Raw genomic sequence first — 18,640 nt, 5'->3', positions numbered from 1 at the left:
GACCTTTGATGCAGTCTATTGCACAGCTAAGGTGTCATTCAAGTAAATCTATTAAATCATTTTCTGTGAGGGTACAACAGTTTTGGATGACTCTTGTGGATGAACAAGTTCACATGTGGGGACAACCTCCATAAAGGTTCTTGGTGTAATCACATTATTGAAAATGGTCACTGTCCGAGTTACTATGTTTCAATACACAGTAAATTAAAAAGAAAGACAAAATTTTTTAAGCCATACAATCCAAGGCATATTTTGATGTAGTTGTACACTTTTTGTTTCACATCATTTCAGAAATTAAAGTACCCTGAGTAAACAATGCTCACCAAACTAATGGACGACAGAAGGAAAATATTATTAACATATATGTGGTTTACATACATTCCTGCACCCAAATACATAGGCTTTCACCAATGCATGGAACATTTAGACCATTATTCACATATACACCTTTAGGCTTTAATGTATTTCCCCACTAACCCAATATTTGATTCAGTATTTGATATAGTGTTAGAAACAGGTAAAAATGTTTCGTTTTATTCAATTAACATCTTTCCAGTCCATAGATATTTTCTTATTAATTTACAGTTTCCTGTTGTTGACTACGGCTTGTAAATGCCTTCTGGTATAGTCTTCACTTAGGTCAACTTTTTCTTTGGATCTAATCTTGTCATAAATATTTATTTTTTATTATATTAACCTTCCAGTCATGTCTAGTAAACATTACATAACCTGCATTTATATGTTGCGTGTGCACTCTTGTTACATATCCAATAATATAAAACTGACCTTTAGTCTTCCCTAACCAAGTGGTAATGTCCGATTTTAGGTTCAGAAAAGATAAAGGATTTTAAACACTTTTAACGTTATTTAATTAATAATGTATGTTTCATTATTATTAATTACTTCCTGCCAATGATTCACAATCTTCTGATTGCTACTTCTATAAATTCTTGGGGTTAGGAGGAAAAGAATGTAGAGAGGGTAGTTTTGACATCTTCATGTGTTCCAAGCTCTTTTCCATCAAGACAGTTCTGTAAACTTCGGAATAGATGATAATCAGATGGGACAAGGTCTGGAGAATAAAGAGGATGTGGAAGTTTCTCACAGTCTAGCTCTTCAATCTTTGAAGATGTGATCCTGACTGTATGGGGCTGTGCATTATCCTGGTGTAATACAACACCTTTACAATTTATCAAAGCAAGCCTCTTTTCTTTCAGTGCAACATTGGGTGGCAGCAAATCAAAGTGGATCACACCAACAATATCCTACCAAATGCTAAACAAGACTTTACTTGTATGGAAGTCCATTTTGCACTGAGCCATTGTCTGCAGCACTTAACATTTTTATAATATATCCATTTTTCATCTGCAGTCACTAACCTGTCCAAAAAAGGTGAGTTACGTTCACAAGAGTGCAGAGAAGTGCAAATGTCCACTCTTATTCTATGGTTGGCTTCTGTCAAATCATGGGGGACCCATTTTTTACATTTTGACACCTTTCCATGCTGTTGCAGATGACAGTGAACTGTTGAATGGGTTGAAATAAGCTTCTGTGCTAATTCTTCAACTGTTACAGCACAATCTTCATCAAGTGCAGCCAGCAGCAAGTCATCATTAAACACAACAGGACAACCTGAACGTGGTGCATCACTTAAACTGTAGTTATCTGATCTGAACTTCTGAAACCACCTTCAATATTTTCATTGGAAGACTCTGCTCCGTAAACACCTTGAATGTTTCATGTAGTTTCTGCTGCACTATTGCCTTTTTTAAACTCATAAAGCATTATATGTCTAATGTGCTCCTCAAATACGTCCATCTTCATAAGGGTTTATTTGATTAATGATCCGAAAAAGTGGAGTTGAGTTAGTTTCGTTTATTTGTCTGAACATTTTGATACACGTCCTACTACATATTTTAGTTATTAAAACCTTCTACAAAAACAGAAATGATGATGCACTTTCTGTATTGAAGTTTCAGACATTACTTATGGGATGACTTGATGTATAGATATTACTGTTTAGAAATACATTATAAACTTATTTTTCTTAAAATATAGAACAACAAACCAGGAGGGAAAAGCAAACAATTATCTCATCTTGCTACAACCTTTGTACTTGATTGTTGCTGGATATAGGTTGCTAAGCCTTTTAAAATTTATTTTGTAATATTAAGATAATGATCTTCATAATAGTAGTTAGCTAGCCATAGTGGCAAGAGCAACATGTTTAGTACCTGTTTACATTTAATTAACTGTAACTGATCAGTTGGCCTGCAGGTCTTTTGGCACCAGTGGGTGGAGTTTCATATTGCAGACCACCCATGCTTGTTGACATGAAATTATCCCCAATGTTTTTATAAATATAAGTTTTATAAAATTATGTTGGAAAGCAACTTGAAAAAAAGGAAGTAGGAAAATAAAATCAGCCATTGCACTTAACTGTGTTTATTAAACATAACAACCACAGATTAATGTAGCCAAATAACTACTATTATATCATTTTCATATATAAATATTGAAAGTAACCATAAGATTCTAAGTGGTATCAACTTTCAGTGTTGTTTTACTGTTCCTAGGGTTTTTCTTTATTATAAGGTTATTTTGGTTTTACTACCAATTAATTTGTTTGTAACTGATATTTTTAATCGAGACATCTGAATTTATTCACAGTTTAGAGTACGTAGTAAACTCTGCAGACCTCAGTAGCTACACCCTTGATGTGTCTGTTAACTCCAAGCAAGGAAATTATGTGTTCACTCGTGGTAAGGAACTTGGCAAGGCTACCATTGACTTGTCCATCATTGATCTGAATAAGGCACATACAGAATGGTAACGTATATTTTTCAGAACTCTAAATTTAATTAATAGGAGTCGAGGCCTAATGATATTCATGAAACAATATGTACATTACATTAGGCTATAAATTAAACAACAGAAGACTGAATTGATGTTTTTGTGGGCTATAGGTGGATGGTAATTTCACTAAAAATTGTGTATATAAGATACTTAAGCTCCAAACTGACCTTGTGAAAGGTTCGAAAAGATACTAATTGAGGAACAATGTGGGAATTTTAATCATAATTTTACCACCACTGTTTTATTGATCTATCATCATAAGACTGAATAGTTTCCTGGTGATACATTTGAAAGTAGCTTGACTGAACATAAACCTTGTCGGCTTCAATGGGATTAAAGAACTGACATACGTTTTATAAAAATATAAATAGAACAAATCCTGCTATAAATTAGTGTTTCTACAAAATAGAAGATGTCTGTAGCTGAAACAAAAATCAAATTGTGCTGTTATTCATGTTAGTATTGTAAAAAAAAAAATATTTGAATATGATGGTCCTTCTGGTACTAATGATGTGTTTAAAATCTAATTTAGAATATTAGTGTTCACATGAAAGTTCTTTACATCAGTAAAAATTAGTTATCGTAACATATTGGAACTCTGGTATTTTTCTGTGGTGCTTGTAAGCCCTATTAATTTTTAAATACATTTTTATAAACTATTTATGTATTATTTTTTTAGGATTTATGATACTAATTACAGGGTCCCTGTTAACGTGAGTCACTCAAGACATTTAAACAGAAATACCTTCAGTATTCAGTTAATACAACCCATTATATGTGCAAGTCCTTGTCTATTTTAGAAAAAGTAAAAATGATTTCACTCAAGTGAAATGCTATAGCATAAAACAGGGGTTCCCAACCGGTTGGTCGCGTAGCCTTGTTAGAAGTAGCTTGGGATAACATTAATTTTATTTCATCAATTACATTTTCATGCTCTTACATTTTTTTTGTTTCGGTGCAAAGCAAAACGTGTGCTACGTTAGTACAATGTCATTAGGTGATATTATGGGTGTATGTATGTGTGACTGTGTGAATGTGTATGTGTTTGGAAATGTATGTATGTGTGTACTAGTGAGTAGCGAGTATGTGAGTGCAGGCGGATGTAAGTTTGCTTGTGTGTCTGTTTAGCTGTGATTAAGTGTGTGTGTATGCTCGCTGTCGACATGTGAGTCACATGTCCGTTGCTGATTGGTGGATGACGAATCACGCGACTGGCCACACTCTCTTCCCTCCCAATACTTACCCCATCATTACTCTACCTGCACCCCCCACAAGTAGTCAGTGTAAGATCTACAGTTGCCAAAGCGTTCATTATTCAACATTTTTATTTTATTTTAACAAGGAGATAAGTAAGCAGTAGAGGTGAGTTGTGTCCATGGCTAAATGGCACAGATACTCAGAATGCTACCTCAACATTGGCTTCACCACTGTGCTCGCCAACGACGGCATCGAGAAACCACAGCGTGTTTTGTGCCATGCTGTCCTGAGTGCAGAGTTAATGAAACCATCAAAACTCAAATGTCATCTCGAGACGAAACATCCAGAACACGCAAAGAAGGGTTTGGATTTCTTCAAACGGCATGAATGGTGTCTTAAAAGCCTAAGAATCGATAGAAGTGGGTCGTTTCAGCAGCAGAGTGCAGCCGTAGTAGAAGCTTCATATGAGATTGCATTCGAAATTGCTAAACAAAAAAAGCCTCACACGATTGGAGAAACACTTCTTAAACCCTGCATGATGAAAGCAGTAAATCTTATTCTTGGAGAAGCCAGTGCAAAGAAGATGCAGCAAGTATCCCTGTCAAATAATACTATACAGAGGTGCATTTCTAAAATGTCTATGGATGTGAAGGAACAGGTTTTGACTGAAATCAAGGGTTCCCCTTTGTTCTCCTTTCAGCTCGACAAGTCAACAGATGTAAGTTCATGTTCTCAGTTGCTTGTCTTCGTGAGATACATTAATTCAGGTGACATCAAAGACATTCTTATTCTGCAGTGCACTTGAAACCACAACAAAAGCTGATGATGTCATGGAAAAAGTTTCAACTTTGTTTCAAGACGAAGATCTTCAATGGGAAAACGTGTGTGGGGTTTGTACGGATGGGGCACCGGCTATGCTGGGATTGTAATCAGGATTCCAGTCAAGAGTGAAGAAGCTAGCACCTCAAGCAAAGGGCATCCACTACACGATTCACTGATATGCTCTCGCCAGTAAGACTCTCCCTGCCTCTCTGCAGGAAGTGCTTGAATCTGTAATCAAAATTGTAAATTATGTGAAGACTCAAGCACTCAACACTCGCCTATTCAAAGAACTATGTAAAGACATGAATGCTGACCACGAAGTCCTTCTCTTCTACACAGCAGTACGTTGGTTGTCGAAAGGAAACGTTATTAATCGTGTCTTTGAAATGAAAGATGAAATAAAGCTATTTCTGGAGACTCAAGAAAGGAAAGATCTTGTAGCTCACTTCGAAGATGAAGCATGGAATAAAAGGGTTGCGTACCTAGCCGACATTTTTGACCAGCTGAACAAGCTCAATTTGAAACTTCAAGGAAAGGAAGCACATGTTCTCCTTTTTCAAGATAGTCTTCGGGCCTTTGTTTCCAAACTGCAGAACTGGCATCAGAAAACCAATCTTGGAAACATCGCTATGTTTGAAAAACTTTGTGGAGTGACGGATGAGTCTCAGATCCAACTGGATAAGTTCCTCAAGGATGAGATTACCGAACATCTTCAGTCTCTAGAAAAGGAAGTCGAGCGTTACTTCCCTGAGCTTTAACAGAAACAGGAGGCCCTGGTAAGGAACCCATTTTGTACTGAACTTGATGTATCCAGCATCCCAGATGATATCCAAGATGAATTTCTGAATCTAAGGAACGACTCTTCAGCTCGTGATCTCTTCAAGGTGAAATCCGTGACTCAGTTCTGGTGCGCTATGTATCAGTCATACTCCAGAGTCAGCATGATAGCTTTACATGTCCTTGTTCCATTTGCTTCTACCTACTTGTGTGAGGCAGGATTTTCCACTCTTGTCAATATAAAAACAAAGAATAGGAACAGATTGGATGTTGGAGATGACATGAGACTGGCTCTAACAAGCGCCGCCACGCAATTTCAAAGCTTGCTGCTGAAATGCAACATCAGGCATCTCACTAGCTGGGTTTGGATAGCTGTTCAAACCTATGTTAATATTATTTTAAGAAATATATGTTCTTCTTGTGAATTCAGGTTGGACCAATGTGATTTAATTTGCTAATAAATAATTACAGAATTTTTAAATTTTTTTTAGATGTTTCTTTCCCTCTCCTTCACAGAAAATAAAAGAAAAATTAAGCTGCTGATAGTAAGCCCTAAGTAGGGGGTCACATGGGTTTCAAACTTTTAGGTAAGGGGTCGCGAGTGCTAAAAGGTTGGGAACCCCTGGCATAAAACTAGATGCACTTCTACAAGATCTTCAAACATTTTGTTTTTCAAGACTAAATAAAACCAAAATTAAGAGTAACAAATACTTGTTTTTTAAAGTTCATGTGTAATGTTGTGAGGTCACTGATAGACAACATATTTCTGTTTAGAGGTATGGATGGTTAAAACAGGTGGCCATCAGCCACATTTCTGGGAAGTTACTCAATTTTATGCACTTGTAGTGAAAAGTATAAAAACAAACCAGTGTTTTGAAGGTTAATTTTTGAGATTAACGAGGTCATCTAAGCTTTCAGAACTAGCTTAATTATAGCACTCTATATATGTATTACAGACTGTTTGAACTATTAAATTTGTTTCACAGTAATTAACACAACATACGTTCTTACTGTTGGATACATTTGACTAAGTTTATATTGAATGGAGGCTTATTAACATTTGGAAAGCAAAAAAACAAAAAATCTAGTTTTATGACATCTTGTTTAAAAAAGTATTTCAAGCCTCAAATAATAATTTTTGTTTTTAATTAACAGGTTTAATCTCAAAACCAAGGAGGACTAAATTTTCTGAAACCAATACTTTTTCTTTCTATTAGTTAGTGTTTTCATGTTTCTGTGTTCAGTCACTTCACGTTTTAAGGTGGATGGAACATGACTGGTAGTGTGTATTTTTGGATACTGTTTTTATATATGCCAGTAATCAAGTGCCTAACATAAATGCTGTAGTTTTAATTCCTTGTTGTGCTGATAGAATATACAAAATAATAATAAGATGTAGTTAAATTGTTAAAAGCATAATTCTTTATTTATATTTTGAAATGACCTGAGAAAAGAAATATTAATTAACCATTGAACAAACTGTTGTTCAGTTGGTGGTTTAGTAAATATGGTTTAATGATCTACAAGTGTTTAGAGTAAGTATAAAGAAACTAGTGGCTCAAAAATGTTTTATATATATAATTGTGATTCCTCAAACTTCGCTGTACAGCAGAAAGTAACTATAAACGAAAACTATCGAGTTATCTACAAATGTTGCTTATTTGAACTGCTGTATATTTTTTGGTGCTAATGACACATTAAGTAAACATTAACTTGTTAATAAACCATAAGCTGAAGATTAGATTCTTCATTAAGTGCATAAAAGTATGATGAAAAACTGAAAATGTGTAACAGGAATTTGAATCTATTGTGGACTATAAAATCTTAATTAAAAATAAAGCTTTAATTAATATTTGAATCAACAATATTTCAGAAAAATAAGCTTACTTTTACTTAGTATTTTCTGCTGTTTACTTGCTTTTGAATTTAAGAGAACTTGGAGCCTACAACATGAAGATGTGGACTTATTAGTGTGAAATTTTTATATAATAAAATAAAAACAAAAATATGTATAATTTTACTGAAAATAATTTGAAGTAACACACATTTAAACTGTTATTTTCTTGTTTTTTTTTGGTTTACTTTTATTTTCTCTACGTGTTAACAGTATAGTAACACAAACAGCAGAGACATAGAACTGTTTTAACCCTGTTGCTACTGGCCTAGTATAATATACATGAATCTGTGTACACATTTTCACTATAACGTTCGATACAGTAGGTATATCTTCACAAAATTTGCTAAACTTTTAGTACAGATTACAAGTATTTCGTATATAAAAAAAAATCAGGTTTTTAATAAAATATTTTTACAATAAGTATTTGTGGAAATAGACTTTTTCATTACTAGTCTGAGTGCAAAGTAATTTCATTTTATGATTAAAAAACTTCATCCTAAAAATCTCAAATATTATTTGTGTAATCTCTAGAACCTTCTACTTATATTTCAAGCATTTATTTTCAGTAAAACTTTATATTTTGTTATTTTCTATACTTTAACTATGTGGGGTCTGTCACTTGACCAACTTGGCAATATTCATAAAAAATTAGGATTTTTTTGTGCTAGAATGGCTACATATTATAACCACAAAAATACAAATGTATAGTCAAAGTCGCTTAAATCTTGTAATGTTATATATTTATCTATATTTTGTTATTATATTGACTTTCCAATCATACCTATCTAACACTACATAACTTGCATTGACAAGGTGCATGTGCACTCATGTTACATATTCAGTAATATAAAACTGACCTTTAGTCTTCCCTGTCTTGGCTGTGTTTTAGTAGACTAATATTTTGTAATATATTTTATTATACATCCATTGTTTGAGATTATTACTATTTAGATATAAATTGTTAAACTTATTTTTTTTAAAATATGGAACTATAAATCAAGAAGTAAAGCAAACAATTATCTGCTGGACGTAGGTTGTTAAGCCTTTTAAACTTTCACACATGAAGAATATCAAACAATTTTTTTAGGTGTTATATATATATGAAACTTCAAGCAGACTAAAGACAGAATCTACCTTGTTGAAATCTTGAATCAAAAGAACGTTGTAACCTTTTAAAAGATTAAAATGGCTGAGTAAACCACTGGGGATATTGAGCCATTTATTGGTTATTTACCTGTCATATATTGAAGTAAGTGTATATAAGGGACCATTTCAAAAAATGGAAAGAGTTGAACAGGGCCACCCTGTTTGATTTTGTACATAAACCATATCTCAACAAAATAAAAAAATGTTATGTTCTCATTTTATATTTTAGCTTGTCAATATTAGTAATTGGAGTTCTTAATTTGTACGAAATTTTAGACTTAGTATTTTAACATCACAAACATCTAATTTTAAACAGTACTGCATTCAACATACCACATGATGCATTTTAATATTTACTTTTAAATTAAGAAATTAACTCGTATATAATATTAAAGTTTGAATTACTATCTACAGTTTGATTCCAAACTTGATCTAAATTCATAAGATAGTAGTTCAATAAAATTTTGAATGCAAGTCAACAAATGTAATCAAATGGCTTTTGACCTGTGACCCATAGCAAAAGGGTTAATGCAATAATATAGTTAGCTGACTAATAATATTATGCATATACAGTTTTGTTCTGTATTTCATAAGACTAAATAAACAAGATATCAAATGGTATAAAAAAAAAATTGCATTCTGCTGTATAGTTCAAAGACCCCACTCTCATGATTCACAGAGGTCCCAATGCACCAGTTAGCTTCCTCCATTATCCCAATTTACGTCTATAGCTACCCCAAGGGTATCTTAAAAACAAGCTGTCTTAGAAGATCCACCTGTGTGGTACTTGTGCATTTTTTACTGTGATATAAAACACAGTTTTAATTTTGACAACCCCCCATGTGCTTGAGGAGGGCAAGAAACACAAAATCTAATTCCAGAATTGGATTTATTTATCCTGCACACGTACTCTTGTATTCCCATCATGCTTAGATGACATTTCAGACATATTTTATGTCCCCGTTGATATGGGTACTCTGTGATACAGATGAGCCATCCCAACTCTGCCTGGAAAAAAATACCATACAGCAGAAATAATTTAAAACCATTTTTACAAGACTAGAAAGGATTGGATTTTTATACAGTCAGTTTGAGGATTATTGGATCAGTTAGCTATATTGAAATTTTTATTTCAAATCCCATACGTATCACTGAGAAAAGAGAAAAGGTAATTTTGAAATGGACTTTACTCGTTTACTAATAAAAGTAGGATAAAACCTTAAGGATAATCTAAACATATCTGTTGTCTTCACAGTGGTTGAAATATGTTTATCTTTCAATAAGTGATAACTGAATTCAGCATGACTGTTTCAGCCTGGTGTAATTATCAATGAATTTGAAGTGTAACCTGCATTTTTTTTAACCCTTTAGGAAACAACAGATGTGAGAAAGCTCACAGAACTAGTATTAGATGTGTAGCAATAAAGGAAACCAGTGAAAAATTTAATTTATAAAAAAAAATACATTTAAAAATGTGTAGTGTGGGAGTACTTTGAAAACTCTGTAATTGTTTTTAGATGTTGTTTTTAGATGTAAAGCAGTTGTTCACAGTGATTTAGTGTAGACCGGTAAAACTGTAATTCAAAGCATTTATAATTAGGTAACTAATTTCATAGAACTGGAGGGGCTCTTTTTAACTTACCCATTTAGCTATAATTTGTGCATCTGAAAGAACTGCTTTTTGTATGATTAGTATTGTAATCTGAAGTGTTTTGCCAGTGAAATTAATTTTGTGGAACAGAATAGGCTGTCTACTAATGCATTTAGTTGTAAATTGTTTATGTGACAAATCTGTTTGTCTTATAAATTTCAAATGTATTGGATTTCAAGTTATTTTAAAAACGTGAACTGTGTTTCGTATTTTTCCAGTTATGTTGTAGTGATTATTAACCTATTCTATAGACAGGGAAACATTTTAATTTGATGTTTGCTTCACACAACTTAACCTTGTTGTTGAATTACAAAGAAAGGTTAAACCCAGGTTTTTTTACTTGGTTGATTGGCTCTGTTGTTCTGTGCTAAGACTTCTTATTGCATATAATATTCCATGTTATAGAAATGTTATTAATAAAGAGGATTATTTTATTTGTATTTTTTTTTTACTTCTACAAGTAATTTCTGCATTATTTTTAGTACATTTATCTGTTCGTTACTTTGTGATAGGCAGATCTCCTATCAGAACTGCCTATTAAATGTTCATCATATATAATCATCTATATTAGTTGGTATTCTGGCAAATAAAATGTATTTTTTTCAATGTATTAGACCATTAAATTTTTTTTTTATAGATTGTTCTTTAAAGAATTATACCTTAGTTTTTCAAGTCAGTATTCTCGGCTTGTATAATTAATTACGTTATTGGATCATTAATATTTTATTCTAGTTTCTGATTTGTAAAAATTGAAATATGCACCTAATATGAAGCACTCTGAAAGTGTATGAAAGTAATTTGACAGGAGGGATGTATTTCCACAGAACATGTTATTTGAAAAGGAATTACTGTAAACATGAAATATATAATGTTCACAATCCTTGTTGTGATTATTTGTATTTGCAACAACTTTATTTTATGTGAAAACTGTTGTGACAATAAATGTGCACTTTTTTTTTTCAAGTGTCAATGAATTTTTGAATGTGTTAATTTCTCCACTGTTAAATATAAATTATTATGATATCAGGTTACATACAAAGAAATTATTAGCATTTGATAGGTATAACAATAGAACATGTAAACAAAAGGCAAAACTTTGGAAGCACTAAAAATCAAAAAATTGAAACCTAACATTAATGAAACGTCACAAATGGAATTATATTGGTATTAAGTTAATTAAATTTAAAAACTAGAGGGAGCTAGTAGTATAAACCCAATTATTTTATTGAATGCATTTGAAATTTGAATGTACTTACTGTTAGAGACACAACAGTATACAGAATTCCAAGAACTACATCATCTCATTTCATACACAAATATTTGAACATACCAACCATACCAGACAGACTCCTGCATTGTACAATAACGTACTTCAATAAAAATTGGATGAAAAACGAATTACTATGTGAATTAGATAGGTACCTCATACATGAAGCTAGTCTTAAACATCTCTTCCCCGATTAATATATATTTTAAACATAAAAAAATAAATATATAAAAAATGTGTATATATATATATATCTGAATACACAATGAATAAAAAAATTGAAAAAGTGCTACCAACAAGCTTGACATCCTGCTGATAGGGCAAAATAATAACCATATATGTACCACAATACATGGGCATTGCCCTGAAAAGGATCGGAGTAATATTCAGTTCACTCTGACCCAAAAACGAAGTAACTATCAAATACTTCAAGACCACATAAGTACTGGGAGGAGGAAGAAGTCAACGAGAACCTGGCCCTCCAGGGTACGAACATGCAACACCCAAACACCGAGAGAGAGACCAAACATTTAACTGAAATAAATCTGTTATCGCATGAGTAGCTGTTTTACAACTTCCTATTGTTCATAGGTGGACACTTCTTAAAAAGTTAGGTTATAACTTCATCTAGTTCAATTAATGTTATTGTCTTTAGACTTAAATGAGCTGACTCTTCTTGGAAACATTTTTCATAAGTTTAAGTTTATGCTTTCTGACAAAAATTTTAAAAGTTAAGAAATGTAATTTCTTTCTGTAAATGGAAGGTAATTTTATCAGTATGTGGCATGCTTCATTTCACTTCTATAATTGTTACTTTCACGATTTTAGAATTTCAACTTTGTGTTTAGTGTCGTAGAAAACGTATTTTAGAAGGTGATATACTCGTAGGTTTTAAAACAAAATGGTAATTTATGTATTTGAGTGTATTTGGAGTTCTGTAAAGGTATGATCTGTGTAAGTTTCACTGGGATAACTAATTTAAAAGTACATTCGGTTTACTTTGGCCACCATAATTCTGGGCAGATATCCAATGTCTTGCTTCACGTTGTAAGTGAATTATCATACGCAGTATTGAAATTGACAGTCCAAAAGAAGAAAAGATTTACAAAGTGAATAGTGTCAGAGAACACATTAAAGGTATCGATACTCTTTGACAGATACTTGAATAAGATTTGTTGAAATCATAGCATGTATAGAGTTGTCAAGATTTTCGAATGACAAGTTTTAATTTTTGTGAATGTATCATATTAAGTTTACCTGAGTACTAAACGACCTTCTAGCTAGATACTGTCGTATTAATTTCTCACTGTGTGCTTTGCCTACCTACAGCACACCATACTTTGTTTTATTATAGTTTGATTCGCTCTGAATATCATTTATATTCAGGACCTTTCATGGTTACCGTTTTATTTTAAAGTTGTATTAGTACAGAAAAAGTCAATGTTCTGCCGGTAGAGTTGTGCAGAGTTTGGTAAAAGGACATCCATTGTGTACTTGTCACCTTTCTCACACAGTTTTACCCCTTGATGGCCTGGTACATACGTCCAGGTGATGGTCTTACCATGAAGTTGCATTAATTTTTTCCTGTCCCTCTCGGGATCAAACATGCTGAATTTTATACAGTTCTGGACATGAGTCAGTCATAATATTATGTTGATGGAATTGTCTCTTTGTATTTCATTGCTTTCAGTAAAGTAGATGAGGACCTGCTATCTAGTTTTTGGCTTCATCCTTGTTTTGCTTGTGGAAAATGTAAATGCTGTTACTTTATCAAGGTGTAATAAAATGGCAAAACAACAATGTCTCACGGCAGCTTGTCCATCAATTCTGCAGTGTCCAGATCTTTGTTTTGACCCATGGTCGATTCTTCCTTGCTGTTGATACAGTTCAGGCTACCAGACATTATCCACTAGTGACAACTACATTTCGTCTCTCGTAACATTGTCCAGAGTTGGTCTTGAGTTACTGTTCCATTCCATCTCAGAACAACTTTTACTGTGACGACCCTCAGGCGAGGACTTGATCAGTTCTTCTGAGATCACCATATTCTGCCAGTTCTTCTTCTATGGCCATAATGAGAAAGGAGTTATATACCTTTGCAACTTTGGAAAAAAATTAATATTCATGAGAAAACTTCTTGGAGACCCGACAACTCTTTCAGAGAACATTTTGCCCTCAATGACTCGCTCTTCTTTGTAGTTATAAGTTATTTAAAACATGGAAAATGTTATTTCCCTAGGTGTAAATCCTTAAACTTAATAAAAAAAAGTTTAGAGGAGTGTTGGGAAATGCACTTCTTTTGAAGAACTGTTATACACTGAGAACACGTAATGTTGTTCTTTCACAGGACATATCGCCGTAACTCAATGGTAGGTCAGAGGACTTACAACTCTAAAAATCTGGTTTCAATACCACTGGTGGACACAACATAGGTAACTAAATGTGTAGCTTTGTATTTAATGAACAAAGCTTCCTGGGGCATTTGTCGTACCCACTTCAATGTTGGTAACAAAGAAAGTTATATCATTCAGATACCACATGATCCGCCAGTGGAAAATATTACGGTTTATTTTTCTGTATTTAGTATTTAAATTTACAGAAACATATCCTACAAGAAAGGCACACGTAATGCCATAAGTGCATAATTGAATGACCCATAACAAAGCGTAACGAGATCGAAGGGAATTAGCTTAGCTACCTCCTTAACTAATATTTTGTGTTGCAATACATATATGAAAGGTTTAGTGTTAAGTTGTAATAAAGTGTTATATGTTTGCATACTTACAGATAGAATTTGTTTTTATCTACATGAGTACACGTTAGTTAAATGAAAGTTACTACATTATTTTTCTTCATTCTTTTCTCTTGTTCTAATATGTGTCATTTCTAATTACCCAAAAAGGTGTTTTACATTATTCCATAAGCATTTATTTCTTAACTAACTCGGCAAATTTGCCGCTGTTATCTGTACGAGCTATAGGGCAGCCATCTTCCCACAGCCTCGTGCAGTAGGTCACAAACCGTTAAACCGTGAGCTGGAGCCCTCTTTTCTTTCTTTTTTTTTAACTCTTGTGACTAAAGGACAATAACACTTTCCATCTGTTTACTTTCCAACGGTTTTAATTTGAGTTGACTCACGTGAAAAGTTTTCTTCACAAAGCATTTTATATTAGTTGTATGAAACGTCCTAAAATCCTTCTGGAAAGTATGTTAAAAAAGCGTTATTACTGTTTTCGGCCCTGCATGGCCAGGTAGATTAAGGTGTTCGACTTAATCTGAGGGTCGTGGGTTCGAATCCCGATCGCACCAAACATGCTCACCCTTTCAGCCGTGGGGGCGTGATAATGTAACGGTCAATGCCACTATTTGTGGTAAAAGAGTTGGCGGTGGGTAGTGATAACTAGCTGCCTTCCCTCTAGTCCTACACTACTAGAAGAGGGAAAGCTATAGGAGATAGTTCTCGTGTAGCTTTGCGCGAAATTCAAAAACAAAACAAACAATACTAGTGTTTTAAACATTTGTACGTGTTATTCGTGTATCTATTATGAATATTAAAAAATATCAAGTTTTGTTACATAACGTTATATATATATAACTGCAAATTACGGTTACATATTCTCTCATTTCAAATACTTTTATTTTCCATAAAGAAATGTCTTCACACTTTAATAGATGTGTATATTTTTTACCGATTAATTAAGAACTGGCTTGTTTTGCCTTACTAATGCGGATAAAAAAATATAAAACCCACTACGTTCAACGTCTCAATCATATAACTAGCTTGTATGTAATGTTATAATTAAAAATTATGTTTGTCATGTGCTTTAACTGAACTTTACGAAACTGATGAGAAAAGGCTCGGCATGGCCAGGTGGTTAAGGCACTCGACTCGTAATCCGAAGGTGGAGGGATCGAATCCTCGTAACATCAAACATGCTCGCCCTTTCAGCCGTGGGGGCGTTATAATGTGACGGTCAATCCCACTATTCGTTAGTAAAAGAGTAGCCCAAGAGTTGGCGGTGGGTGGTGATGTCTAGCTGCCTTCCCTCTAGTCTAACACTGCAAAATTAAAAAACAAATAAAATTAAGGACAACTGAGTCAGTCTGAAGACTGGTATGCGAGATGCACGTGTCATATTTTTCTTTTTTTAGTTTAGGCATGTGACTATTTAACTTTTTTTTTTTACACTCACGTGGCCACGTGCATACGAATAACGAGAGAAGGATGGTTCTGTTGCCATTCTCTCAACATTTTTATGGGCAGGGGGCATGCGGTAATTTGTCCTCATAGAGAAGCAAAAGATAAAATGTGGATTACAAGATAAAACAATATGTATAGGACGGTCAATAAAGATAAAATTAATTGCTTGTATTCATTAACATTGTTTAATATTAAGTACTTCCAATTAAAGATAAACACAAGACATATTCGGTTACTTGGTTTATTATATGTTAATTACATCCTCCTTTCTTTTTGACTGAATAAATTTATTACATCTTCATAGAAAATATCAGTTTTTATTTCCTTGAAAAGGTTTTACTCAATCATAATTAGCGTAAAACTTGCAAGTCTTTCTTTTTGTTTTGGGCGAAATTCAATACAAAATAAACCAAACTTTTCCTGTCGTTGTGTATTTCTGATGTACCTTTTTATTCTTTTTAAATAAAAGAAAGGACGCTCAACTGAGGCACTGGTGGCTGGAAGCGTCAAGGTTAACTCACACAGCTTTGTAATTTGTTGGCATTTCGCAAATAATAAAGTAATTCGTTCACTGGCTTTCCTTTCATATCAGCGTATAAAACCGAAAACTCACTTTTCAAGCGATGAATATATATCAAAGTATTCTCCGTAATTATATTGCAATGATTTTAATGCTAATTCAGAAAATATTTTTTTTGTTCTCTTCCTGTTTTAAATATCAAAACCATCGAAGAATGTTATGTTTTTCAAGCATTAAGCCATAATGTCAATTTGCTGGAAAACTGCATCCCAACTTTCATAAAATAACTTTCTGTATGTCATTTTAATGTCTTCTCCGGGATTGTTTCTTATTTGATTAGTAGAGGATATCATCTATCGACTGCTGCCTCAAATTTATCGAAATCGTCTCTTGTTTTGCAGAATAGTCACCATTTCATTTACACACAGCAGAGATGCCAACCATACGATTTGAGAGTAATCATTACGAATTTGCTGTATACATCACGACTATACGCTCATACAGACAAACATGACGACTTGTTGCAACTCCCAAATTATTATATATTATATAGGCCTATACAATAAAATGATAAATCTTTGCCCCAGGGCTTGAAAGGGGTGAAAAGAAACTTTCTAGTGAGATGTAAATAAATATTGATAATAAATAAAAGACATAGTCCAAATGGCTACTTGCGATAATCATGTTTGCGCTTGAAATAATAAAATTTGTATCTCCGACGTCTACCAATAGTTTAAGTGCGGTGCTTCTCCATACTGGGTACGTGGGAGAATCCATAGTTACGTCATCAGTTCTTGTCAGCCAATCAGCGCTCGCGTAGATGGATATTTTTTGTTTTCTAAGTGGCATAGAAACACCAATGCAAACATTCACAAGATGGAAAAAAAGAGGCCTCGTCACCAGATTGTCTTGTTTCTGGCAAATCTAAAAGGACTGAAACTGTGAAAGGGCTCTGTCTACAATCATTACGCTCAGTCATTTGAAATAGTTGGCATCTCTGCATACAGTAGGATATGTAAAATATTCTATTCTGTAGAACGTCAAATATAACATTTGTATCTGGGAAAATATTGGCAAATATGTTCAACAAGAAACTGAACTCAAAATCTCTGAAATTCGATGAAAATGGATGAACACGGGTAAAGGTTTCAGTATTCAAGCTGCCAAAATTATCAACATTGTTTGAAAGAAGTCAACGAACTCTTTCTTGTATTCCAAGATAGTTTCGATAAGGCGGTAATTATAATTCCAACATGTCGGGGCCACTTTCGGGAAAAAAAGGTGCCAAAGCTTTGTTTATTTCGCAAAAAAAAATAATAATAATAATAATAATTTAAGATTTGCAAAGAATCTGTCACAATCTTCGATCTTCGCTATAAATTGGGACAACACTAAATCTGTGTGCCATGAAAAGAGTTTTTGGATACTTATCTTTAACTTTCTGTTAAGCCCATTTAGCTCACTGGACATCACGCTTGCCCAATCATAAATTTGTTTGCGCAACAAATTTTGACCCAATATTTAATTCATCGACTAAATTAAACATTATTTTGGATAAACCTACAGCTGTTTGATCTGCACTAACATTTGTAAACCCCAGAAATCTATCGCAAATTTCATCATCTTTAGTAATATATCACACAACACCAGAAAGCTGAGAAATGGTTTTTGCATCAGTATTTATTTCTAAGATACGAGCCACAAATGGAAAATCGCTTATTCCGTTTATTCAACAATACTTCCCCTACACAGTTAATCAGGTCATTATGGATTATATTTGACAGGCTAGAAAAAAAAAAAAAAAACACTCGATTTCTTTAAATAGGATTTCAATAATGGGTCATATTTCTTGCATAATTTTACCAATTTCATATAATTACAAGTTATCAGACTCTAGTGATTTATCATGACCACTAAATATGTCTCTATTTCTCTTCACCTTTTGATTGTGTATTTGAACATTTATTTTATGTTGGCTATTCAGTTGAAATTCAATCCGTGATTTTTCAAGTCTAGCTAGGCCTAGAGTTGAAAATACATAACTGGAGGAACTTTCATGTCTTTTAATTGCCTTATGCATATTATTTAAACCGCTTAGAGTTCCATGTCGCACATTGACTGGTAAATAATAAACACAGACAGAAGAAAAGCTCCTGCACGTTAAGACAAGCAGTTAACGAAGATGTTCTGACATACTGTTTTACATTGAATTTTGAAACGCACTGCTTTGTCCTTCCAGTCACCCTTAGAGCTGTCATCGGTGTGCCATTTCTTTTGTTTGTTTGTTTTGAATTTCGCGCAAAGCT

At 33.4% G+C, this 18,640-nt stretch overlaps 1 protein-coding gene across 2 annotated transcripts in view; it reads left to right on the top strand.

Annotated features, from left to right (window-relative positions):
* LOC143239452 (extended synaptotagmin-2-like) overlaps nt 1-11,316 on the top strand; it is a 64,974-nt gene extending 53,658 nt beyond the window's left edge. For both annotated transcript variants that reach the window (XM_076480533.1, XM_076480540.1), the window contains exons 20-21: nt 2,671-2,829; nt 6,808-11,316. In XM_076480533.1, the coding sequence (XP_076336648.1) occupies nt 2,671-2,829; nt 6,808-6,835 (187 nt within the window). In that variant the 3' untranslated portion in view covers nt 6,836-11,316. The remainder of the gene's footprint in view (nt 1-2,670; nt 2,830-6,807) is intronic.
* The last annotated feature ends 7,324 nt before the right edge of the window (nt 11,317-18,640 follow it).

This window comes from Tachypleus tridentatus, chromosome 2 (genome assembly GCF_004210375.1).
Source record: "Tachypleus tridentatus isolate NWPU-2018 chromosome 2, ASM421037v1, whole genome shotgun sequence".
Lineage (NCBI taxonomy): Eukaryota > Metazoa > Arthropoda > Merostomata > Xiphosura > Limulidae > Tachypleus > Tachypleus tridentatus.
The sequence above is the reverse complement of the archived record's forward strand: the minus strand, read 5'-3'. Positions and strand labels throughout refer to the sequence as shown.